Source organism: Salvelinus namaycush, chromosome 2 (assembly GCF_016432855.1).
Source record: "Salvelinus namaycush isolate Seneca chromosome 2, SaNama_1.0, whole genome shotgun sequence".
NCBI classification, from domain to species: domain Eukaryota; kingdom Metazoa; phylum Chordata; class Actinopteri; order Salmoniformes; family Salmonidae; genus Salvelinus; species Salvelinus namaycush.
This window is the reverse complement of record NC_052308.1, coordinates 58,588,032-58,614,692: the sequence shown is the minus strand read 5'-3', so window position 1 is coordinate 58,614,692 and position 26,661 is coordinate 58,588,032. Positions and strand designations below refer to the sequence as shown.

General features: G+C 42.8%; 1 protein-coding gene across 1 annotated transcript in view; it reads left to right on the top strand.

Annotated features, from left to right (window-relative positions):
• The window catches only part of LOC120026858 (heterogeneous nuclear ribonucleoprotein L-like), a 61,925-nt gene that overhangs the window by 11,430 nt on the left and 23,834 nt on the right, over positions 1-26,661 (top strand). The window contains exons 2-7 of the mRNA XM_038971576.1: positions 14,431-14,549; positions 17,419-17,656; positions 20,629-20,714; positions 24,184-24,280; positions 24,394-24,466; positions 25,180-25,188. Of these exons, the coding sequence (XP_038827504.1) occupies positions 14,431-14,549; positions 17,419-17,656; positions 20,629-20,714; positions 24,184-24,280; positions 24,394-24,466; positions 25,180-25,188 (622 nt within the window). The remainder of the gene's footprint in view (positions 1-14,430; positions 14,550-17,418; positions 17,657-20,628; positions 20,715-24,183; positions 24,281-24,393; positions 24,467-25,179; positions 25,189-26,661) is intronic.

Here is a 26,661-nt window from a genome sequence, read left to right as displayed (position 1 = left end):
GGGATATTTTCCATCCATGCAACTGGAATCTTTACACAGAAAAAAATCAAGAAACCATAAAGCATCTCGGATCTTGGATCAGGTACCCCCCGCCCATATAACCGTAGCATGATCTAAAAGGCAAAACTGATCCTATATTAACACTCCCCGACCCTCTCCGAGGAGGTCTCAGGGGGAGTGGGATATGTCAAAAACATCACACCTGTACAGGTTACACACTTGTACATATAGTGAAACAAGACTATATACAGTAAGCACCCCCAAATGATGATTATTATTATTATCATATAGGCCCTGGTCCATCAGATATGATCTATGAACAGTTATCATGTTTTTCAAGCAATTTTCTGTCAAAGGTTGATGATCAATTTCATGGTGAATATGGGGACTATCACAGATAACGACCTTGAATGATTTTCAAAAATACACACATTGATTGCAATGCACCGTGCGCATCGCAGTCTCTTTAAAGCCTCGTTTTTCACATGCCAAAAACACATGATCATCAATAACAGTTTCATTGTGCACGCAACAACACAGAAACAATCCAAAAGCCTGCAGCCTTGTGAAAATAGGCTTCCCCTTTGAAGTGAAAATAAAAAGCAAGCTTCGGCGCGCACAACGTTAAAACAATATAGAGAAAGAGATGAGGGGGAAACAAGTCTGTGAAGATCATCAAAGCGGTGGAAAATTCCTCCCGAATGTCAATGTGTAATTTTAAAAGTAGGGCATAGAATCCAATCATATCCATATTAATAACCTCTGTGGCTGCATGGGTGAGAAGGAAAGGAGAGAGAAGGTGTACATCTCCAATGGCATCCTATTCTCTGCATTACTTTTGACCAGGGCCCATAGGCAGAAAGGGCACGGGCAGCTGGACGATGGGGATATTTTATGCCTTCCTCTCGTCGTTTGATGATAGTAATCACCCAGTTTCTGTTCTTTTATTTATTTTATTTTACCAGGTTAGTCTCAATATAATTCAAAATCTATTTTACAAGAGAGACCTGGCCGAAATAGTAGCACACAAAGTTTCCGACACCTTTACAACATAAAAAACAAAGCACTACAGTTTAAAAGCATACATTTACACATTGAGCAGCAAGATGGATTGGGGAGGTGTGGAGCAACTAGGGTTCAGATTATCGACAGCTCCCCACTTCATTCTCCATCCTAGTATTTATCTTACCTTTAAACTCATTTTAAGGGATGAGCTCCTGTAATTTCAGGGCCCTTTGAAGCTCATTCCAAGCGGAAGGAGCTGCTAACTGGAACTGTACCGGCCTAAGGCACAGTGAACAAAACACTGTCATATGAGCACAGGCGATAGTTGTCATTTGTCTGCTGGACAATGTAGGTACACAGGTCAAATGGGAGCTGTCTCAGTATGGCCTTATTAATGAAACCTTAGTTAGTCTGGCCTTCCTTAGTCTCCGAAGAGCTAAGGAAGGCCAGCCCACTCTCATATAGAGGAAACGGGGACGAGTTATAATTTATTGGATGGCGCACTACCTTCGAGTGGGCAAAAGTCCAGAGTCCCGCTGGGGTTAGGTTGTCATTGCGCTAATGCTAGTTAGCATTGGCTCGTGAAAATACCTCTAACTTCCTTTATACTGGCCGCAGAGACATAAAAATGGTATCCACGGGTTTTTCTGACTCTGGGGAGTAGATAAAGAGCTTCATTGCCAAAATCCTGAACTATCCCTTTAAGGCGCTGTGTGTGTGTATGTGTGTGTATGTATGTGTGTGTGTCTAGTACACTGCAGGGTCATGTGCTGTCCCAATTGCCCTCCAGACGATGGTTTGAGAGAATAGCCATCTATTTAATGAAGAAGGATACAAAAATAGCCTCCAGCATCAACTCAAAGGGCATTAAGGATAGGGATCATACTATAGCCCTTTCTTGTGTTGTGTTTGTGTCTGCTGTGGCCTTAGACTGATGACGCTAACACTGTTTGAACATTGTCGATTACCGTGGCTGCGGAGGGGAGTCGACATTGGCCAATGCAATGCAGTATTTTTCTGACAGCTGGCTTCGAAGGCGTCCCTAAGTGATGTATTGTGCAGGATATTGCTTGCTATGCCCATACTCTGCAGTTCTGGGTTGAGGAGTTGAAAAGATTGGTCCGTGTGTTTGTGTGGGTGTGGATGTGTGTGCGTGTGTCTGAGAGGCACACACACACACCAAAATTGATGACAAATAGACGAGTGGAGATCTCCTCTCCTGTGTTCAAGGACTTTGGGAAATGATCTACTTACATTTTTTGGGGGAAGTGCCTTTAATTGAACCAAATGAACAATGGTCCATCTTTTCACATAGGAAAGACTTGAAGCAAACCTCTGTTCTGTATACCCATCCTCAGTTTGTATATTTCATGAAGAAGTTTTAATGGAAGGATATTGTGATTCTGGAAGTCATGTTGTCCCAGAGTGCCTGAAACACTAGTGTCCACGTTTTCCCTTTAGCTGAAAAAACACAGGTAGGCACCTGGAGAGAACAAAAGCTTCAAAATGCCATCTTGTCTCACCTTCTGGCCTCTGGAATTCTGCTTGAAATACTAATTTGTTCAAAGCAGGAAAGATGGTTGGGTTCAATATCCTGTGTATGGTGCAGACCTGGGTTCAAATACTATTTGAAATCCTTTTAAATACTTAATCTGTGCTTGATTGAAACCACACCCATCTGGCAATCCAGGCAGGCTAGAGGAAACGCTTGAGATATTTGAGTAGATATAATAATATTGGAACCCAGGTCTGGTGGTGTGAGCTAGGCTCTCTTTATCTGCCTCGTCTTGCCTTGTCCATCAAATAAAATACCATTTTGTATTTGTCACAACCAACAATGCAGTTCAAGAAATAGAGTTGAGAAAATATTACTAAATAAACTCAAGTTTTTAAAAAAGTCACACAATAAAATGAGATAACAATAACGAGTCTATGTACAGGGGGTACCGGTACAGAGTCAGTGTGCGGGGGTACAGGTTAGTCGAGGTAGTTTGTACATGTAGGTAGGGGTAAAGTGACTATGCATAGACACTAAACAGCGAGTAGCAGCAGTGTAAAAACAAAGGGGGAGGGGGGTCAATGTAAATAGTCCGGGTGGCCGTTTGATTAATTGTTCTGCAGTCTTATAGCTTGGGGTAAAAGCTGTTAGGGAGCCTTTTAGACCTAGACTTGGCGCTCTGGTACCGCTTGCCAGAGAGAACTTGGGTGACTGGAGTCTTTGACCATTTTTTGGGCCTTCCTCTGATACCGCCTAGTATATACTGTAGGTCCTGGATGGCAGGAAGCTTGCCCCCAGTGAAGTATTGGGCCGTACGCACTACCCTCTGTAGCGCCTTACGGTCGGATGCCGAGCAGTTGCCATACAAGGCCCTGATGCACCAGTCAGGATGCTCTCGATGGTGCAGCTGAACTAATGTGACATGGGGTATCAGAGAAGAAGGGGGTTGAGGGGGTTTGTTGCATGAGGAAACAATATAAAATATTTAACCAGGATTGTTCTAACAGAAATGGGGCCCTTCCGAACCCAAGTGGCGAGCAGAATAATTGAATATGACGGGGGCATTTAATTTGTCCGCTAAACCGCATGCTGGATTGGAGAACGATCCAGAACCATTTTTTATTTTATGTGATTAAAGTGTGTCAAACTTTTGGCATATGGGGACTTCATGGCGTAATTTTCTTGTTGTAAACTGGTTTTCTGGTTGAGGAGACATCATATAACCATATTACAACCAATTACTACAACTACAACAGATTATAAGAACTGCTACTACGTAATGGTATCTACGTTTAGGAACCAATTCATGTTCTATCTTTGTTATATACGTATACGACTCTCTATATAATCTTCAAATTCAGTTTCAAATGTGGTTATGCAGTCTCTACTACCCGCCTGCCAGGTTTGCTCAATAAAACAATGTTAATTGTTCATGACCAAAATATATAAATTCAAATGTGGTTCCATGCAGTAGAAGAGGAGCCTTGTTTTCATATCATCCCCAGAAAAGTAATCGCTTTTGACAAAAGAAAGCCCAAGATATTTCACACTACTTGCACCTCCTGATTTTCTTCCATTCTATCCGACAGCCTGAAGGGATTCTTCATCTGACATTTCTATTTACACACTATTCCCTATATAGCACACTACATTTTGACTAGAGCCCTATGAGCCCCTGGTTAACAGTAGTGCAATATATAGGGAATAGTGTGCCATTTGGGACGCAGCCTGAGACATTATCAGAATGGTTAAATTAATGACGACTCTCGGAAAACCGCACTAAAACAAATGTTCCCTCGTCAGATTGTTTGTTCTGTGGAACCCTGGCTGTTGGCGAGATAAATTATGCATTACTTCTGCCTTGTTAGCCCTGTTTGTGCAGCGTTTGACCTGGCAAATGTTTACCGCTCTCATTTAGCGGTAGCAGACAAGGCCAGGTTTAATGAGAACATTCTGGAAGAGAAGGAGGAAGAAAAAATAAATGAGAGAATAGGAACTTGGTTTAGTTAATGGCCCTCGCTCTGCAAAACCAAAATGCCTGTTAGTTGCAAATCAACAGGTGCCTAGAAACTAAGTAGCAAGCCAGGGATGATGAATATGTATGTTAAAATTGTAATTATACATACATCCGTCCTTGATCGCAAATGTCACTGAAAGGGATGTGTCAAAGCTTGTCACCCCCTCACCCCTCATTCCTCCAAAAAAAGCGGAGATCCTGTTGCTATGGAGATGGAGAAAAGGGCAAAGGAGGGGAGCGGGGGGTGGTACAAAATGCCCTTTGCCGCGGCTATGAGATAGCTGTTCTCCTGTCATATCCACTCTGTTCTGTCTGATGGTGGTGGTGGTAGTGTGTGTGCACGCGCGCGCGCGAGGGGTAGAAACATGGTCGTCTCGCCTGGCACGGACGATAAAACCCCCGAGCCCCTACTAACGTCATGTGAAACAAACTGCCACAATGATTAATGCCACAGGCTTTACGGTTGTCAGGATGTTTCACTGATGACCTACAGCTAGCATCTCCCTCTGCTCTACTCTGCTGCTCTGGTCCCAAAGGCTAAGTGCGAGTGAGCTAGCTAGCAATGACAACAAAAAGAACCTGCTCTCAATTTAATTCTAACTTTGTGTGGGGAACTGCTTTAAGACAGTTAATGCGGCATAAAAGGCCATGTTCCAACTTCCAACTCAACCCTTTGGTCTGAGTAAATTCAGTTGGGGACGCCCAACCTGAACGGAAAGTGATGCGTGAAGAGACTGTCTGGCCCGAATGGTGACTGACTTAGCAGAAAACCACATCCAGCCAGTGACAGGAGAGGTCATGCTTCAGCAGGCAGGGCATTGCGGTGAGCATAGAGCCAGAGCGAAGAATCAATGCTGTAAGGTTTTCCATGCATTTGGGCTGGCGGGCTGTGCAGTTAGAGAAAGTATAGTTTGAGAAAGTATTGGATATTTGTATTTCGAAGTTGATAATCTGTTGGTTTCTAGATTGGTTCCTCTCTAATGAAATCTCTACCGTAGATTTTATGGTGTAGACCAGTGGTTCCCAAACGTTTTGTAGTCCCGTACCCCTTCAAACATTCAACCTCCAGCTAGCACCAGGGTCAGCGCACTCTCAAATGCTGTTTTTTGCCATCATTGTAAGCTTGCCACGCACACACTATACAATACATGTATTAAACATAAGCATGAGTTTTTGTCACAACCCGGCTCATGGGAAGTGGCAAAGAGCTCTTATTGGACCAGGGAACAAATAATAAGAATCAATAATGTTTCTCTTTATTTAGCCATCTTACATATAAAACCTTATTTGTTCATCAAAAATTGTGAATAACTCACCACAGGTTAATGAGAAGGGTGTGCTTGAAAGGATGCACATACCTCTGCAATGTTGGGTTGTATTGGAGAGAGTCTGTTTTAAATAATTTTCCACACACAGTCTGTGGCTGTATTTAGTTTTCATGCTAGTGTGGGCTGACAATCCACTCTCACATAGGTACGTGGTTGCAAAGGGCATCAGTGTTTTAACAGCGCGATTTGCCAAGGCAGGATACTCTGAGCGCAGCCCAATCCAGAAATCTGGCAGTGGCTTCTGATTAAATTACATTTTCACAGGGCCGCTTGTTGCAATTTCGATGAGGCTCTCTTGTTCAGATATCGGTAAGTGGACTGGAGGCAGGGCATGAAAGGGATAACAAATCCAGCTGTTTGTGTTGTCCGTTTCGGGAAAGTACCTGCATAATTGCACACCCAGCTCGCTCAGATGCTTCGCTGTATCAGATTTGACATTGTCTGTAAACTTGCGTTAATTTGCACACAAAAAAACATGATGGAAAGACCTGTGTGTTGTCCTTCTTAATCATAGCCTCAATTGTGTCCATTACATTGAATATAGTTGCGGAGAGTCACTGAAATCCTAGATTCAGATCATTCAGGCGAGAAAAAACACCCAATTTTTCTAATTGGCGTGTTTAGTTTCTAAATGTCTGTGCAAGAGTGACGGTTTCATTGAGCTGTGAGATAGTACTTTTGCACATATAACACACTGTGGCTGAGGAAAGGCACTACTCCCAATATAAGTGAACCCCACATCAATGTAGTTCTCATCATATTTGCGCCTCTTCGATGGTCCCTGTCTGTTGTTTGGTGCTTTCCCGGGTAAGGGGGCAGTAGCTCTTCGGCTGCATCAGATGTCAGTGTCCATGCTAGCTGGGCTAGCAACAAAAGTAGAATTACTGATGCTAGCATTGAATGTACTCGTGGAAGCAGAACAACTATGAGGCTACTCAGGCGAGAACAAAACATCACCCAAATGTATAGCCCTGTTTTATTTGGCGTACCCCCGACGGCATTGTGCATACCCCTGGGGTACGCATACCCCAGTTTGGGAAAAGGCGGTGTAGACACACACTCTCTCACATACACGAACATACACACACATAACCTGGCACACATGCATGCTCTCACAAATGCACACTCTTTCTCTCTCTCACACACACAAACACGCACATACACACGCGCTCGCTCGCTCTCTCTCTCTCTCACACACACACACACACACACACACACACACACACACACACACACACACACACACACACACACACACACACACACACACACACACACACACACACACAGTATGTTAACCCCTGTATCTAGCCTACAGTTACACAACACTGTTAAACATGGCTAAGTGTTTGCCCTAAGTTGCTCTTTGAGTGTCTGCAGCATTCTAAATATAACATGTGCAAGTGGAGAAGAGATATCTGATGCGGACACCTGATGTTAAAGTGCACACTTTGCTTAGAAGGCTTCTGGAGAGGTTAGTTGTTTTTTGGGACACGGTTTTGTCAAATTATTCTATATTGAACCCTTTTGAGACCGTTCTATAACATCTAAAAAGGATAACAATCAATAATGTGTGTGTGGATTGTAAAAATGGGTTCTTGAGATGTGCTTTGTGGTAGGCAATGGTTATATCTACACTAGAATGGTTTTTAAAGTGTACTTTAAAGAGCCTTTAGGAGAGTTATCCCAAAAAGGTTGCTCAAAGCAGCGACAAACCAAAGTGTGTGTCTGTGTTTAGTGTTGGCAGATGGTTGTCTCCCAGGTTTTGTACCGTATCGTGAGATGAGGTAGTATGGCCTCACAAAGCCTTCAGTTCAGCTGCCGGAAACAAGGTCGCTGTCTGCATCGAGCAAAAACTGCAAGCTCTCGTGCTTTTGCTCATGCTAAGGTGTTAGTGGCAAAGCTTAGGAAGGTTGACATTTTGATATTTCGTTGTTGTTTTTACCATTTTGACTGAGGTGATTTTCCGACCGCAACTGCTGATTGTTCAGATAAATGCCAAAAAAAGGACTCCTGAATTAGCGGGTCTCTCAGACGACAGAAGAGTTACTGTTTCAACATCACAGGGAGTAAAGCATGTATCAAAAATAATAATAATTAAAAAAAAACACTTTCTGAGAATATCGCTCAATAGTATTTGTTAGGGCATTGTTCTGCAGGGTGTAAAGCCAGAGGGACGTGGCTTGCATAGCAGTAGAGGTGGAGTAAGTGGTGCAACAGCCTTTGATGCAGCTATGTTTCAGATCAAACTGCAAAACAGAGCCGGGGAGATGTGTATCCTGTGTGTGTGGCCTGCCAGGCCCTCTGCTGCTGTGTTCGTCTGGAAGCTGTTTCACAACAGCAGCAGCATACGCTTGTCACTGAGGTTGAGTCTGAATCAGTGGGAATTGTCATTATCAGCTACCGTGGGAGTAGTGTGTGAACAATGTGAACAAATACTATTTAAAAAATACAAGAGTGCGTTAACCTCTTGTGACATTGCATTTTATCTCCTCGGCTGGCTGCACTGGATTATTGGCTGGATTCATGGGATGAATCGTTGCTCCAAGACCCCCTTTCTTGGGGACAGATCTTTTGCCCACGTTTCCTCAGTGCTGGGAAGGGGCAGACTGCAAGTGTCAGTTGGTGAAAATAGCTTTGCACGTGGGACTGACAAAAGAGGCCACGGTCTGTCTAGGTGTGAGAGAGAGAGAGAGAGACAGAGAGAGAGAGAGAGACGAGGGAAAGGAAAGAAAGAAATACAGACAGACCGAGTGAAAGAGAGGAAGGAGGAGGAAGAAATAAAACTAAAGACAGGAAGAAAGTATAGATAGTAAGAAAGAGGGAACAAGGAATGAAAAAAATGGAAGAAGGAAAGGTACAGAGAGATACTTTCAGTTTTGAAGACACCCTTGAAAGTTGGGGTAGTTAAAGTAGTGGTAGGTATGCCTGACTGTGTTCAAGTGCAGGCATCAAAAGAAGACAGATCAGATATTTTCCAAACAGCAACTGCTCGAGAGCCATAAAGCAGCTTTGAAATAGTTTCTATGCTTAATTTTACCCCAGCGAAAAGCACACCAGTTATTCTGTTATTCGTCGTCTGTCTCAACGTGTCATAGAACTGCACAAAAGAAACTTGAGTCTTTCCTTTACCACTGTGACAGGCGACAGTTTTGCATGTTTTTTTTCCCCCTCTCCAATTTCCCGAGCATTAAAAAGATCCCCAGGAAAGGGATATGAATATATCAATGTCTTTACAGGAGCTTGTTGAGCTACATGTTGCTTTCAGAATGAATTGACGTTCTACTTCAGACAGACGCCGTCCCTGGATTGCGGTTGTCATTTCTAGGGCGTATTTGAGTTATTTTCAGGGACGTTTGTCTGCGTCCTGATTCTCCACACTTTTCCAAAAGTGTGCACTCACACACTCCCCGTTATGGATTTGAAAGCTAATGATCGGTGTAAACATTGGCTGTAGGGAGTTTCCATCATTGTTAAATCCATGGAAGAAAGTGTGCAAGTGCATATTCCGGGAGAAGGGTGGTGAATCGGGACACAGCCTATCCATCTCTCTCTCTAGATAGGCCGGGAGGTAAGAATGTGGTCAATTGTAAACAAATCTCATCTTAAGCACAGTGCCTGTCGGCGAGGATTCAATTTGTTTCTGTGTCTGAAGTAGAGCCGTGTGGGGCTCGGCGTTGTCCCAGAGCGCATGGAAGGTTAGACTAGACGGGAGGGATTCGTCGCGACGGACAGCTCCCGTAATGAACCATCCTGGGCTTCTGGAAGAGCTAGCTTCGAACAAAGAAGAGGGAAAGTAATTGGTTGCCTCAGAAGTGCTGTGGCCCTTGTCGATGCGGTTTCTCAAAGCCGGTCTATGGTGGAAACAAGGCAGACCAAGTCGTCTTAAGAATACAGCGTCAGACAGTCTGATTACAATTACTGTTAGCTTATTTTCTTATGTATTGTAGCTCCAGTTTCATCAGGGTGACTTGTTTCGTTTCTTAATTCCGACAATTTGCATCCATTTGGAAGATTATAAGAATGGATGCTGTAACCTGTTCACTGCAGCTGCTGCTTTTTTGGTTCATTGGGATTCTGAAAAAATCTCATTACTTAAAATCGGACTGAGGTCATTCATTCATTGTGAAGTGGTTTTAGAGTAATTTCATATTGGTCTTCCCAATTTTACTCCTCTTGTTTCATAGCGGCTTTTAGTGGATAATTATTTGAATTTGTTTTTTTTGTGTGCTGTTCATCATTGTTTGTAATCTGTTTTCCAATTTAATTGGAGACTAAGAAAAGCTTTTTGAAGTACAGCGTTCAATTCGCAGATGAATTGTGTAATTTTTAGGTATTGGTTTTTGGTGCTGTTGCCAGACTTGCATTTTCATGGTTGGTCTGTGAAGCATATAAGCAATATTGGCAATGACTCAGAACAGTTTTCTTTTATATTTCAACATACATATTTGAATGCCTGAATAGCCAGTCCAACATGAATGTATCAGTGAGTATTCAGATATGGTTTTCCTCTACTTTCAATTCCCCTTGTATTATCGTACGTAAGCGTTCATGAATTTTCAAACAGAGCTCACAAAGATGTTGTGCAACGGTTTACAAAGTGATTCTCCTGCTCTGCGAGTTGCTACTTCAGAAGTCCTTCCCCTAGAGGTTTTCATCATTAGCATATTTCCCTCACTTTGAGAAAAGTGTGAAGGGTGTGTGAGTTGTGAAGCCACTGTAAAACAGGTGTGAAGAACTACGGATTAACAGCCTGTGCTGAGATTTAACAACGTCCAGCTGCAAGACAAGGACCCACAGTCCGAACGCTTTCAGTAGAGTTGGGTTTAAATTATGTTACATTTAAGTTGTGTGACAGACCAGGATTTCTCTCTTTCACCTCTGCCGGACAACGAACCCTCTGAAAATCAGTAGTTCTACTGAGATTTACATAAGTATTCAGACCCTTTATTCAGTACTTTGTTGAAGCACCTGTGGCAGCGATTACAGCCTCAAGTATTTTGGGGTATGACGATACCCGCTTGGCACACCTGTATTTGGGGAGTTTATACCATTCTTCTCTGCAGATCCTCTCAAGGCCTGTCAGGTTGGATGCGGAGCATCACTGCACAGTTATTTTCCGGTCTCTCCAGAGATGTTCGGTCGGGTTCAAGTCCGGGCTCTGTCTGGGCCCCTCAATGACATTCAGAGACTTCTCCTGAAGTCACTCCTGCATTGTCTTGGCTGTGTGCTTAGGGTCGTTGTCCTGTTGGAAGGTGAACCTTCGCCCAGTCTGAGGTCCTAAGCGCTCTGGAGCAGGTTTTCAACAAGGATCTCTCTGTATTTTGCTCCGTTCATCTTTCCCTCATTCCTGACTAGTCTCCCAGTCCCTGCCACTGAAAAACATCCCCACAGCATGATGCTGCCACCACTATGCTTTACCGTAGGGATGGTGCCAGGTTTCCTCCAGACGTGACACTTGGCATTCAGGCCAAAGATTTCAATCTTGGTTTTATCAGACCAGAGAATTTTGTTCTTTAGGTGTTTTTAGGAAAACTCCAAGCGGGCTGTCATGTGCCTTTTACTAAGGAGTGGCTTCCGTCTGTCCACTCTACCATAAAACCTGGGTGGTGCTGCAGAGATGGTTGTCCTTCTGGAAGGTTCTCCCATCTCCACAGAGGAACTCAGGAACTCTGGACCAATCAGGTTATTGGTCACCTCCCTGACCAAGGCCCTTCTCGCCGATTGCTCAGTTTGGCTGGGCGGCCAGCTCTAGGAAGAACATTGGTGATTCCAAACTTCTTCCATCTAAGAATGATGGAGGCAACTGTGTTCTTGGGGACCTTCAATGCTGCAGAAATTTTTTGGTACCCTTCCCCAGATCTGTGCCTCAACACAATCCTGTCTCGGAGCTCTATAGACAATTCCTTTGACCTCACTGCTTGGTTTTTTCTCTGACATGCACTATCAACTGTGGGATCTTCAAAAGGTTCTACGATCCTCAAAAGGTTCTACAGCTGCACCACCGAGAGCATCCTGACTGGTTGCATCACTGCCTGGTATGGCAACTGTTCGGCCTCCGACCGCAAGGCACTACAGAGGTTAGTGCAAACGGCCTAGTACATCACTGGGGCCAAGCTTCCTGCCATCCAGGACCTCTATACCAGGCGGTGTCAGAGGAAGGCCCTAAAAATTGTCAAAGATTCCAGCCAACCTAGTCATAGACTGTTCTCTCTGCTACCACATGGCAAGTGGTACCAAAGACAAGAGGCTTCTAAACAGCTTCTACCCCCAAGCCAAAAGACTCCTGAACGTCTAGTCAAATGGCTAACCAGACTATTTGCATTGCTCCCACCACACCACTGCCACTCTCTGTTGTCATCTATGCATAGTCACTTTAATTAACTCTACCTACATGAACATACTACCTCAACTAACCGGTGCCCCCGTATATTGACTCTGTACCGTCACCCTCTTGTATATATTGTTCTTTGTTACTGCTGCTCTTTAATTACGTGTTATTTTTATCTCTTATTCTTATCCATATCTTTTGAAACTGCACTGTTGGTTAGGGGCTCGTTAGTAAGCATTTCACTGTTGTATTCGGCGCATGTGATTAACCAAATGTTATTTGATTTATATAGACAGGTGTGTGCCTTTCCAAATCATGTCCAATCAATTGAATTTACCACAGGTAGATTCCAATCAAGTTGTAGAAACATCTCAAGCATGATCAATGGAAACAGGATGCACCTGAGCTCAATTATTTATTTATTTCACCTTTATTTAACCAGGTAAGCTAGTTGAGAACAAGTTCTCATTTACAACTGCGACCTGGCCAAGATAAATCAAAGCAGTGCGACAGAAACAACAACACAGAGTTACATGGAATAAACAAGAGTACAGTCAATAACACAATAGAAAAAAAAGAAAGTCTATATACAGTGTGTGCAAATGGCATGAGGAGGTATGGCAATAAATAGGCCATAGTAGCAAAGTAATTACAATTTAGCAGATTAACACTGGAGTGATAGATGAGCAGATGATGATGAGCAGATGATGGTGTCTAAGTAGTGATATTGGTGTGCAAAAGAGCAGCAAAGTAAATAAAAACAATATAGGGATGAGGTAGGTAGATTGGGTGGGCTATTTACAGATGTACTATGTACAGCTGCAGCGATCGGTTAGCTGCTCAGATAGCTGATGTTTAAAGTTAGTGAGGGAAATGTAAGTCTCCAGCTTCAGCGATTTTTGCAATTCAATTTCGAGTCTCATAGCAAAGGGTCTGAGTACTTATGTAAACAAGGTATTTCTGTTTTTTATTTGTAGTAAATTTGCTAACATTTCTAAAAACATGTTTTCCATTTGTGATTATGGGGTATTGTGTGTAAAATCAAATCAAATTTATTTGTCACGTGCGCCGAATACAACAGGTAGACCTTACAGTGAAATGCTTACTTATGTAACGGATGTGAAATGGCTAGCTAGTTAGCGGGTACGCGCTAATAGCGTTTCAATCGGTTACGTCACTTGCTCTGAGACTTGAAGTAGGGTTTCCCCTTGCTCTGCAAGGGCCGCGGCTTTTGTGGAGCGATGGGTAACGACGCTTCGTGGGTGACCGTTGTTGATGTGTGCAGAGGGTCCCTGGTTCGCGCCCGTGTCGGGGCCAGGGGACGGCCATAAAGTTATACTGTTACATTGATGCTGTTGACCCGGATCACTGGTTGCTGCGGAAAAGGAGGAGGTCGAAAGGGGGGTGAGTGTAACGGATGTGAAATGGCTAGCTAGTTAGCGGGTACGCGCTAATAGCGTTTCAATCGGTTACGTCACTTGCTCTGAGACTTGAAGTAGGGTTTCCCCTTGCTCCGCGGCTTTTGTGGAGCGATAGGTAACGATGCTTCGTGGGTGACCGTTGTTGATGTGTGCAGAAGGTCCCTGGTTCGCGCCCGTGTCGGGGCGAGGGGACGGTTTAAAGTTATACTGTTACACTTACACTGTAAGGTGTTGTATTCGGCACACGTGACAAATAAACTTTGATTTGATTTGATTTTACACACAATACCCCATAATGACAAATCGAAAACAGGTTTTTAGAAATGTGTAGATTGATGAGGGCATTTTTTTATTTAATACATTTTGAACAAGGCTGTAACGTAACCAAATGTGGAAAAAGTCAAGGGGTCTGAATACTTTCCAAATGCGCTGTATTTGCCTGCTGGTCTGTAGGTGGCCCTCGTGTCAAGGAATCTGAAGAGGCTTAATTTCCTTAGGCCTCAATAATGAGTTACATTTTTTTAAATTATGATTGTAGTCATTCAAACCAAACCAACATTGCTACAAAACAGAAAAAAATATACTATAAACATGCAGAAAACAGTGTTAAGGCATTGACAAGGGAACATTCTGCAATTTCGCTCCTTGTGCACTCCAACAGCATGTCAAAGGTGCTCAGTGCTGACGAGGACTTTGGCGTTTGGTTACATTTCTGTTATGTTAAACCTTCTTTGCTGTGAAAGCGGCCTTCGTATGTACCTTGTGGTATACCTCATTTGACCTTTGACCTTTGAACCCCATTTGACCGGTGTCCCCCCTCTCTCCTCCAGGACAATGGGGAGGATGCCCACAGGATCGCCCCCTCTCCGGTGGTCCACGTGCGGGGGCTCTGTGAGTCAGTGGTGGAAGGGGACCTGGTTGAGGCCCTGGAGAAGTTTGGCAACATCTGGTAGGTGATATTTCTTGTTGTCTGTTCTGCTTTGAGGGACATGCGGCAATCTTTTGCCTCATTTCCATTACATGGATTCCTGTGCATATGATTATTTTAAATGTACTATAGAACTGCAGTGCATTACAAAACTGTATTCATAGTTCAGAGTGGCACTTACTGTAACTCAGTTTTCACTTACCAACTATTATATTACTAAAATCAAATCAAATGTTATTGGTCACATACACATGGTTAGAGGATGTTATTGCGAGTGTAGCGAAATACTTGTGACTCTACATTTTAGTTAGTATTCTAATACTATTATGCTTCTGAGCAGCTCACTGATTGAATGCATCAACAGAATGTATTGAGATGCATATTTTCTCCCGGTGTGCAGTTTGGTTGTTTTTCTCCAACAAAGCCAGTGGGATTGGACTCTTTGTCCTGTTAGAATACAACTCCCTTTTCTTGATTTCTTTTCATCTCCCATTAGCCATTTCTTGGGGAATCCATTTTTAATCCATTTAAATGCAATAACAATCTCCCAGTTATCATATTTCTCGTAGAACAAGGGACATTAAGGGCTTGGAAAACATTAACGTGTGCCATTTAGGACCTGTATTTTTAGCTCATGTCTGTCCTCTAAATTGCCTGCTTTTAACATCAGACCACACATGTTTACTCAAGAGTATAGCTGCTCAGGGGACAAACATATGATACTCTTATTGCATGGACTGCCTGAGGAAGCCTCATTTGGGGCACTCACACAACGGGGAATACACAGCAGAGGCCTATTTGCAGAGCCCCTTCATGTTCACTTAGAGAATCTAGAAAGTTTTGATTTGAAGTTGAGGTGAATTTGGGTGAAATTTGGAGAAAGACAATGACCCCGTAGACACACTTAAGTTGCACAACTGATATACAACGCATTCGACGCTACGGTTGTGACACAAGGAAGAGTTTGTCTGCACAAAAGTATTGATACACACGTTTTGCGGAGACACCGCACAATGGTTGTGTCGACTTTTTTATGCAGACAAACTCTCCATTGTATCACAAACATAGCAGTTGTATCACAACCATTGTGTCAAATGCGTTGTACATCAGTTTTACAACCTTAGTGTGTACGGGGCCAATATGCCTGTGATTATTGTAAATATCTCTCTGCCTCCATCCATCCCAGTGTCACTTGATATTTCCGTAACTCGGGGGGTCACCGCTTTGAGGATATTACGGGATGTGGATTTGATTGGACTTGAAGGACTTGACTTGCACACTGGTGGAGTAGGTTTCCCGGTGCTGTAGTCGGAATTGAGATCAGGCGAGGGTATTTTTAGGTCGGTGCAATATCAATATACTGTAGACCCCTCCGAGTACGCCTTAGGCAGACATATTGTGACACGGTGAACGGGAGCTGTCAGCTCCACTCAAACCGTAGCCTCAAAGACAGCATTCAGAATAAGAATGATGGGAAGGCTTTATTGTGCAATGTTATTTATGGGGGTGGAGTGTGCTCTGTCTGCAATTTAAGTAGTGCATTCTCTGGTACTTTTTGTTGTTCTTTCAGAAACAAGAAGGTATATATTTTTGGGCCTGCGGGTATAATGCATTATCATGCAGTTATAATGCAGGGATGACCACCTTATAATGTCTTATAATCACAATCATCCAATACCAGCCATTCTTAGTATATATTGTAAGATACTAGCTAGATGAATAGTTGTTGACTGTAAAATAAAGCATAACCAGGGAGACATTTTATTTTAACTTATGTTGAACTCTTTCTAGTTCAACAAAAATAGAATGCACGGTGAACAACAGCACCTCGGGAGAGGCGAGAACTTAAAAAGAGTTTGGTTTCTATCTGGGGTCTCTTCACAAATGTTGAGTTACAAAGCAATAACCTCAGTGTGTTTTGGGGTTCTGTTAGACGAGAGAAATTCTCACACGGGCATCTACTTTTGTTTTACCATCCCTGCATGGAGTCTGTATAAGAAACACATTGAGATGTCTAACTAGGGAACTGGGGGAGCTAAAATTGAATATGGGCCACTGAGTGGAACACTGGCTCGTTCTTCAGTGTGTGTGGACGCTTACTGTGTATTGAATGCTGTCTCTGTTTCCTGTGGCAGGATGTAGGTGATTCCCGAATGCCGATTCTGATCGATATGATTGTTACCAAAGGAGAGCTGTGTAAAGCGATGTATATTAGCCGTAGGGCTTGTTGCTTACTAATTCTAAAGTTGAGGATGATAGTATGGTTATGGATTGTACATCAATGGAAGAAGATGTCTTCCTTCTAGGGAGTTTTTTCCTTGTTGTAAAATGAACTATAATTTTCTTTGGATTGTTTGAGAAGTAAGAACATGGATTGTTGTTTGACAATCATCAAATGTCTGTAACATGATTGATACAAGGTTTGTTGATTGATTTATTGATTGATGGAATTTATTAGATCATTAAAAGTAGCTGGCTGCTCCAGCCAGATACAACATTACATACATAAAACATTATTGAGGATAAAAACACATTAAAGCCCTAAGGTTTATTTCCATTCTGGTCCTCTTTGGCAGCAAGATGGCAGGTACTTTAGATTCCAGGTAGTTTCCACTATCACTGTTTTCAACAGATATTGCAGTCTGATTTTTTTGTCGAGTGTTGCACAGCATCCGATAAAAAGGGAAACCTTTTCTCTGTCGTGAGACAAAATGACAAACCCACACGACTATCGTCTGCCGTATTCCATAGATGAAATGTCAGAACCCATAACCACATTCATGCTAGGTAGCTATCAACATTTTCTAAATTTCGTCGGTCACCAGAGATCAGCCTCGATGTTGCGGTGGGTTACTAATTGTGTCTTTGTCATGTGGTCTTCCTTTGACAGCTACGTCATGATGATGCCGTTCAAGCGTCAGGCGCTGGTGGAGTTTGAAGCCATGGAAAGCGCCGACCAGTGCGTGACATGCGGTGCCAACGAAGCGGTCCACATTGCCGGCCAGCAGGCCTTCTTCAACTACTCCACCAGCAAGAGGATCACGCGGCCAACTAACGCCGATGACCCCAACAGTGGCAACAAAGTCCTGCTCCTCTCCATTCAGAACCCCCTCTATCCCATCACCACTGTAAGTTCATGAACTTCATGCCAGTTCAGTGCAATGGTTCAGTTTACAATGTTGACAATAGTTTAGTTCACTGTGGTTTAGTTGAGGACGGTTTAGTTTACAATGGTTTTAGCTTTCAATAGTTTAAATTACGGTAGTCAACCACTGGGCACAAGCTGGTTAAATCAACGTTGTTTCAACGTTATTTGTCAACATATTGTGATGTGGAATCTACGTGGAAAATACATTGGATTTGAAAAAAGTAATCAACTGTCATTAACTGTTGTTTTGAGGGGTATCATTTCAACCACAGGATTATGTCATCGTGGTGACCAAATTTCAACATAGACAAACCTTGTATAAAATATGTTGAATTTGTACAAATTTTAACAACGTCATATTTTCAACGTAATATCCACTATAAGAAAAAAACAATAGGCTGGGCAGCACCTCTTACTGGACAGTCGATCTATCTACAGCTATTCCTTCGGTCTCCCATCCAGGGTTTTAACCAAGCCCTGCTTAGCATTGATATTTGTCACCGACTATTAACCATAATATAATAATATATATGCCATTTAGCAGATGCTTTCATCCAAATCGACTTACAGTAATGCATGCATACATTTGACTTGTGTGTGGCCCTGTGCATGGTCCAGGGAATCAAACCCACAATCCTGGCTTTTCAAGCGCCATGCACTACCAACTGAGCCCTGAGCCATACAGGACAACTTCGTTGGCGCCGCATGTCACACACTGGTCGACACTCTCCGTGGCTTCAAACTCCACCAGCGCCTGACGCTTGAACGGCATCATCATGACGTAGCTGTCAAAGGAAGACCAAATGACAATGACACAATTAGTAACCCACCGCAACATTGAGGCTGATCTCTAGTGACAGACCGAATTTAGAACATCTAGATCGCTAACTAGCATGGAGTGCGGTCATGGGTTCAGAGATTACATCTATAGAATACGGCACGCGATTGTCATGCAAGTTTAGAGATTCTTTCTTTGCCAATGTGCTATCGTGAGAATGATTGTTGAGAAATGTCACCGTTGCTATGAAAGTCATTCCAAAGGGTTAGGTTCACAGAGCAAATGAAATGTAACCATACTTTATCGATCATTCTGTGTATCATCAATGACGCTATTTAGGCCTATGTAGCATTTGGGAAGTAATCAACAGCTGTTGTTTAAATTCAGCCCGGGATTCAACAGAAAATAGCCAATGCATGTAGGCCTAGGGTTTCAAGCGTTGGTTGATTTTGAAATGGAATCTACAAGTTAATATGAAATATGTGGATTCACGTCTCCATCTCAACCAAAAATAAAAGTTGAAGAATAGGATTAAATCAAATAAAACTTGATTTGAAGTGATTATAAAGTTTGATTTGATTTAGTCCTATTTTTTAACATATATTGTTTGGTTGAAATGGAGACGGGAATCCAACATATCAATTATTCATTTGTTTACAAACTGGAATTGAAGCCAAACTCAGTGGTATAGATAGTGCTATCCAAGCATAAGATGCATCTTCTTCAAATGTTGATATTTGGTAGTGTTGACAACCAAACACAATTCAATATCACTTTTGCAATATGTTAAATAGCCTATTAACTTGCCAACAAGTTAACAAATTATATGTTCGATTCACGTCTCCATCGCAACCAAAAATACAAGTTAAAGACTAGAATTAAGCCAATGGTCCAGATGGAACTATCCAAGCAGTAGATACATGTCCTTTAATAAATGTTGATATTTGATTGCATTGTCAACCAAACACAATTCAATATTACCTTTGTAAGACAGTAAATAGCATAATGGTAAGGCTATCTTACAAACTAATATAACAGTATTTGTTCAACCTGAACATGAGGAACACATCCAAGACTACATTTTGAGTTTACTATAACTATAAATGTATTCTTATAGAAAGCGTTCAGGGTCGCAGGTCTGTAGAAATCTTTGCAATTGCAATAATAATCTGTACAAAAAAATCAAAACCCCATTTATCCACCATGTTCTTTAATGTAGTCCCAGGTAACTGCAATCTAGGTCATGTGATTGTGCTATTAGATCAAGCACAGTGATAACACATTAAGTTGTTGTATCTAGGTGAACTAAATATCTGACATTCCCATTTGAACTTTGTTGTGCTTTTAAATGGTTGAAAGCGCGGTTATAACACATTTAGGTGAAAACAAAAACAAAAATCAGACGTTGATTTTCCATTGGAATTTGGTTGTGCTTTTAGATGGTTGAAAGCATAGTGATAACACACTGGGAATTCAACCAACTTTTGGCTGTCTTTTTGAGTGTGTGTAAATAGGTTGGAACCACATTGATCAACGTATCTACCAAATATTACCCAATTCTCCACGTTGAAATGACATTGTGTGCCCAGTGGGAAGCTTGCAAGGATTTTGTTCACAATGGTTTAGTTTACAATGGTTTCATTTCAAATAGTTTAGTTCACAATGGTATGGCTTACGATAGTTCATTCAGAATGTTTTAATTCATGATAGGTTTGCTTATGATGGTTTAGTTCACGATGCAATGGTTAAGTTTGTGATAATTCAGCAATGGTTTTGGTCAGAATAGTTAACAATGTTTATGTTCAGAATGGTTTAACTTTACAATGGTGTTGCTTACGATGATTTAGTTTACAGCGATTTAGCTTGGGTTTCCCGAAAGCCTTGTAGCTAATGTGGCATGTTATTTATCTCGACAACCCAGCTTCTCAGCCACAAGAGAGTAACGTAAAGTCTAAAATGTATGTTTAACTGACAGCCAATCTTCTATCCATGAACAAATATAATCAAAATAATCCAGATTAAATACTTTTCGACGTGCGGTGTTGGTCTGGGTCATCTAGAAAAATACCACATGAACTACTAAGCTTTCAGGAAACTCACCCCTGAATTGTGACTTATTATTGTGTTCATTACGGCATTAGTCAGAACCCTGTCGTTGCTCTTCTGTCTTCTAGGATGTTCTGTACACAGTCTGCAATCCCATAGGCAACGTGTTGCGCATTGTCATCTTCAAACGCAATGGAATCCAGGCCATGGTGGAATATCCTTTCTGGAGTCAAGCTGGGCTACTGCAGGCGTGTGTGTGTGTGTGTGTGTGTGTGTGTGTGTGTGTGTGTGTGTGTGTGTGTGTGTGTGTGTGTGTGTGTGTGTGTGTGTGTGTGTGTGTGTGTGTGTGTGCGTGTGTTCGTGCATGCACGGGTGTGTGACGAGGATGCATCTACTGTGGATGCATGTACATGTGTGTGGATTCAGGAGTCTGTCTGTATGAGTGATTTTGCGTACATGTCTGTATGTCTCCCTGTGGGTTTGTGTGAGTATGCACACCTGCATCAGTATGTCACTTTGGAGTGGGAAACAAGCTGTCAGTCAGTGCTGGCCCCGCACAGAAACACACACACACACACACACACACACACACACACACACACACACACACACACACACACACACACACACACACACACACACACACTCAGGCTGTAAAAAGCTTCAGAGTAGAGGAGCAGAACCCACTCCACTCGACCTGGTCCTCGAGAGCGCTGGATCAGCATGAGCAGCATTCCAGCGGACGAGATGGCCCTTCATCAAATATGGATGACTGTCTCTCGGCATCACACACACTCCTGGCACACACACATCTCGCATGAATAAACACCTGACAGCATCAGCGCTTGCCTGTATGTCGGAAGCAGTGTGTCTGTGTCTATTATGGTTTGCACACCTCCAGTATGTGTAGTGGGTTAGAGGCCATATTTCAACACACTTTTCATTATGCAAGCCTTATATCAACCTTATAACAACCTATGTCATATTTAGCATGTTGTAGGCCAGTCAGTGCATATAGTTCTGGAGTGTGAACTACATTTGTGTTCAGTTTTGGGGAGTACTTTTGGGAAGTACTTTTAACTGATATACTGAAGTACTGATATACCTAGTTCATAGTAGACTGTTAGCTTGTAAACTCTCCTTCCAGACTCACATTAAGCATCTCCAATCCAAAATTAAAGAATCTAGAATCGGCTTACTATTTCTCAACAAAGCCTCCTTCACTCATGCCGCCAAACATACCCTCGTAAAACTGACTATCCTACCGATCCTTGACTTTGGCGATGTCATTTACAAAATAGCCCCCAACACTCTACTCAGCAAACTGGATGTAGTCTATCACAGTGCCATCCGTTTTACCAAACCCACTGGATCCAGGTCATCTATAAGCCTTTGCTAGGTAAAGCCCCGCCTTATCTCAGCTCACTGGTCACCATAGCAACACCCACCCGTAGCACGCGCTCCAGCAGGTATATTGCACTGGTCATCCCCAAAGCCAACACTTCCTTTGGCCGCCTTTCCTTCCAGTTCTCTGCTGCCATTGACTGGAATGAATTGCAAAAATCTCGGAAGCTGGAGTCTTATATCTCACACTCTAACTTTAAGCATCAGCTGTCAGAACAGCTTACCGATCACTGTACTTGTACACAGCCCATCTGTAAATAGCACACCCGACTACCTCATCAAATCAAATGTATTTATATCATTAAAAAGTGATAGATTTATTCGGAAGAGTCAGCTTTTTAAACCAACATGGCTCAGTTTAAATTGTTTTTACATTGTAGTAAAACAAAATCTCATTTGATATGTTTTTTTCCCCCATTAAAATGCAATTTGATTAAAATTAATGCCATCATTCTTACATCAGCTGATATCTCAAAGTGCTGTACAGAAACCCAGCCTAAAACCCCAAACAGCAAGCAATGCAGGTGTAGAAGCACGGTGGCTAGGAAGAACTCCCTAGAAAGGCCAAAACCTAGGAAGAAACCTAGAGAGGAACCAGGCTATGAGGGGTGGCCAGTCCTCTTCTGGCTGTGCCGTGTGGAGATTATAACAGAACATGGCCAAGATGTTCAAATGTTCATAAATGACCAGCATGGTCAAATAATAATAATCACAGTAGTTGTCGAGGGTGCAGCAAGTCAGCACCTCAGGAGTGAATGTCAGTTGGCTTTTCATAGCCGATCATTAAGAGTATCTCTACCGCTCCTGCGGTCTCTAGAGAGTTGAAAACAGCAGGTCTGGGACAGGTAGCACGTCCGGTGAACAGGTGAGGGTTCCATAGCCGCAGGCAGAACAGTTGAAACTGGAGCAGCAGCACGGCCAGGTGGACTGGGGACAGCAAGGAGTCATCATCATGCCAGGTAGTCCTGAGGCATGGTCCTAGGGCTCAGGTCCTCCGAGAGAGAGAAAGAAAGAGAGAAAGAGAGAATTACAGAGAGCATACTTAAAATTCACACAGGACACGATAAGATAGGATAGGAGAAGTACTCCAGATATAACAAACTGACCCTAGCCCCCCGACACATAAACTACTGCAGCATAAACACTGGAGGCTGAGACAGGAGGGGTCAGGAGACACTGTGGCCCCATCCGATGATACCCCCGGACAGGGCCAAACAGGAAGGGGCGCCAACCCAGACAGGAAGATCACGTCAGTGACTCAACCCACTCAAGTGACGCACCCCTCCTAGGGACGGCATGAAAGAGCACCAGTAAGCCAGTGACTCAGCCCCTAGAGGCAGAGAATCCCAGTGGAGAGAGGGGAATTGGCCAGGCAGAGACAGCAAGGGCGGTTCGTTGCTCCAGAGCCTTTCCGTTCACCTTCACACTCCTGGACCAGACTACACTCAATCATATGACCCACTGAAGAGATGAGTCTTCAGTAAAGACTTAAAAGTTGAGACCGAGTCTGCGTCTCTCACATGGGTAGGCAGACCATTCCATAAAAATGGAGATCTATAGGAATTCTAGGGACAATTAGGAGGCCTGCGTCTTGTGACCGTAGCGTACGTGTAGGTATGTACGGCAGGACCAAATCGGAAAGAGGTAGGAGCAAGCCCATGTAATGCTTTGTAGGTTAGCAGTAAAACCTTGAAATCAGCCCTTGCCTTAACAGGAAGCCAGTGTAGGGAGGCTAGCACTGGAGTAATATGATAATTCTTTGGGTTTCTAGTCAGGATTCTAGCAGCCGTATTTAGCACTAACTGAAGTTTATTTAGAGTAGCTGGAGTCAGCTCAGTCACTGCCAATATGGATATAGAATAGGGCCTTGTTCAAACACTCTTAAAAATGAATCCTTCCTTCCTACCTTCTTCAGCTAATTACTGATCTTTCATGAATGGATTGACGTAAGCAAGCTTTCCATTGTATTGCACCAATTATGCCATGTCAGATGAGTGATTACCTACAAGGAAGCGAGGGAGGAGAATGCTTTTTAGGAGGATTTGAACAGGGCCCTATTCTATAAACAAATCTGCAAATGCTGAGCTGATTACAGCTTCTCTGAAGCATAACTACATTGGGCTGAGTGACCTAAGAGTATGCGAACAGCCTTGGTCATCTGGCTGTTATTGCCTTCTGGTCATTTGTGATTCTACACTGATCTATTCTGTTTGCCACACAATGTTTTGAATTATTCCACTGAGATCCTCCTAGTTGCTCTTCCTTAATGGTGTCGCCACGTTCGAAACTGTCAAAAATGCCCAGAAGGCAAAATCAGCACTCAACGGAGCAGACATATACGCCGGCTGCTGTACCCTGAAGATAGAATACGCTCGGGTAAACACAATCACAAACCCACATACACACACAGTGCTCACACACACTCCACCAGGAATCCTGTGGACCCCTAACACACATGCACCGGTGCTCTGCTCTCTCTCCCCATGCAGCCCACGCGACTCAACGTCCTCCGCAACGACAATGATAGCTGGGACTACACCAAGCCCTTTCTCGTCAGGCGAGGTACGATATCCTTCCTTCCTGCCGAATCTCTTCATGTACTAGGGTCGTATTCATTAGGTAGCAAATTGAAGAAAACGGACTGGAACAAGGAGAGACTACCTGGACGTGTCCAATAAGAAACGCACATTTTAGTTCTCTGTTGCAACACGTTTTAAACCATTCTCCCGTTGCATGCTCTAATGAATACGACATTTGTGTGTGTATGCGTTGTGTGTGTCACTTCTGTTTTACAAAGAGCTGAAATTAAAATATGGTGAGCAGAGCAACCCTCAAATTTGTAGCCGTGGTTGTCAAACCATTTCAACCTTCACACTCCTACAGACGCATAATCAGTTGAAATGGGCTGTGACAAGAAATGAGTTCCGCCATTGTGGTTTTACATTCGTTCCTTAAAGAGTGGCCATGAATCTCAATTTGCCAGTTCGTCTCTTGATTTCTCTTCAACATTAGGCCTCAGTCTTTGTCCCTGCCTAGTCTTCTTCATTGCCTAACTAAAATGAGTCAAAATAACCTCTCTGTTAAAATGTTTTCTCTTTCAGTCATTCACACTTGTTCCATCAGAGAACCTTGGTTACATACAGATCCTTCTGTTTTACGTCTGAATTGTCAATAGAATGTCAGATTTAGCTGATGATGGTCACCCTCTCTGTGTACCACTTCCTAGTGCTGTAGCTTGCTGTTGCTTTAGCGTCCCCTACTTCTCAGTGCTGCAGATCAGAGCGGTTACGGCCCAGTCGTCACTGTCTAAAACAGGGTTTCCCAAACTCATCATCAAGCTTTGATTATTTGAATCAGCTGTGTAGTTAGTGCTTGGGCAAAAAAACAAAATGTGCCCCCAGGCAGGGCCCCAGGACCGAGTTTGGGAAACCCGGGTTTAGTAGTACCTTCATTTTCTAATCACAAATGGTATTTTATCCACTAACACCAACCTTATCTTATCCAGATGTGTTTACGTACATAGTTAGGAAGAGAGCCATCTGATTGAATCAAGTCCCGATTGTGTATACGTACTCAAATAAATATTTTATTGCAACCAATCAATCACATGTATTTTATAAAGCTCTTTTCACATCAGCAGTTGTCACAAAGTGCTATACAGATACCCAGCCTAAAACTCCAAACAGCAAGCAATGCAGATGTTGAAGCACAGTGGCTAGGAAAACCTCCCTAGAAAGGAAGGAACCGAGGAAGGAACCTAGAGAGGAACAGGCTCTGAGGGGTGGCCAGTCCTCTGCTTGTGCCAGGTGGAAATTATAACAGTACATGGTCATTTAGGCCAGATCGTTCTTCAAGACGTTCATAGACGACCAACATGGTCAATAGTTTAACACCTCAGGAGTAAATGCCAGTTGGCTTTTCATAGCCGAGAAATTATTAAAGTATCTGTGAAAACAGATAAATAACAGATATGTTCATTCGTCGTGTCGTCACAATATTGTTTTGAACTGTCCGTTTTAGGACTGATGCACAGCTGAGCATTCTACTCAATGCAGTCTCAATGAATGCTGATGAAGATTTTGTCTAAAGTGCATTACTGTGGCTTTGAAACCCGATGACATTTCAAAAGGAGGCAAATCATTTTTAGGACAAGCTTTTGTCATTGTGATGTCGCAAGATTTACTTTAGATACAGTATAACTTTAGCTAGCTAGCTAAGATTGAGGGGAGAGCACTGACATTTTAGCTAGCTAACGTTAGCATTGCTAGCTATTTCTGACAAACTTTTGTAGCTGAGGGCAAAATTGCCATCTCTCTAAAATAAACTTGACGGCAATGATGGCGAAGTTGTTTTCTACAAATGATTTGCCTACTTTAGCAATGTCATTGTATTTCCACGTCACTATAGTGTACATTTGACGAAACAGTCATTAGCCCCCATTCAGACTCAGCATTAACAATCAGACATCAATATGCTGCAGCATCTGTAGAATGTTCGTTAATAACAATGACAATGACGCGACTGATGGAGGTGCATCCCAGGAATATGCTTCCACTTCTATCAGTCTGTCCTTGAACAAATCTTTATGGAAACATTGGATGTTTTTATCTAATACAGCACCAGTCTTTGAAAAATAAAAACATTCATCCCTTTGCCGTGGCCATGGTTGCCTACATTGCATGGTACAAATGCTGACACGAATTATTGAAAAATAATAAGCAAGCTCGAACCCTTGGATTTGTCCGTGTTGAGTAGGT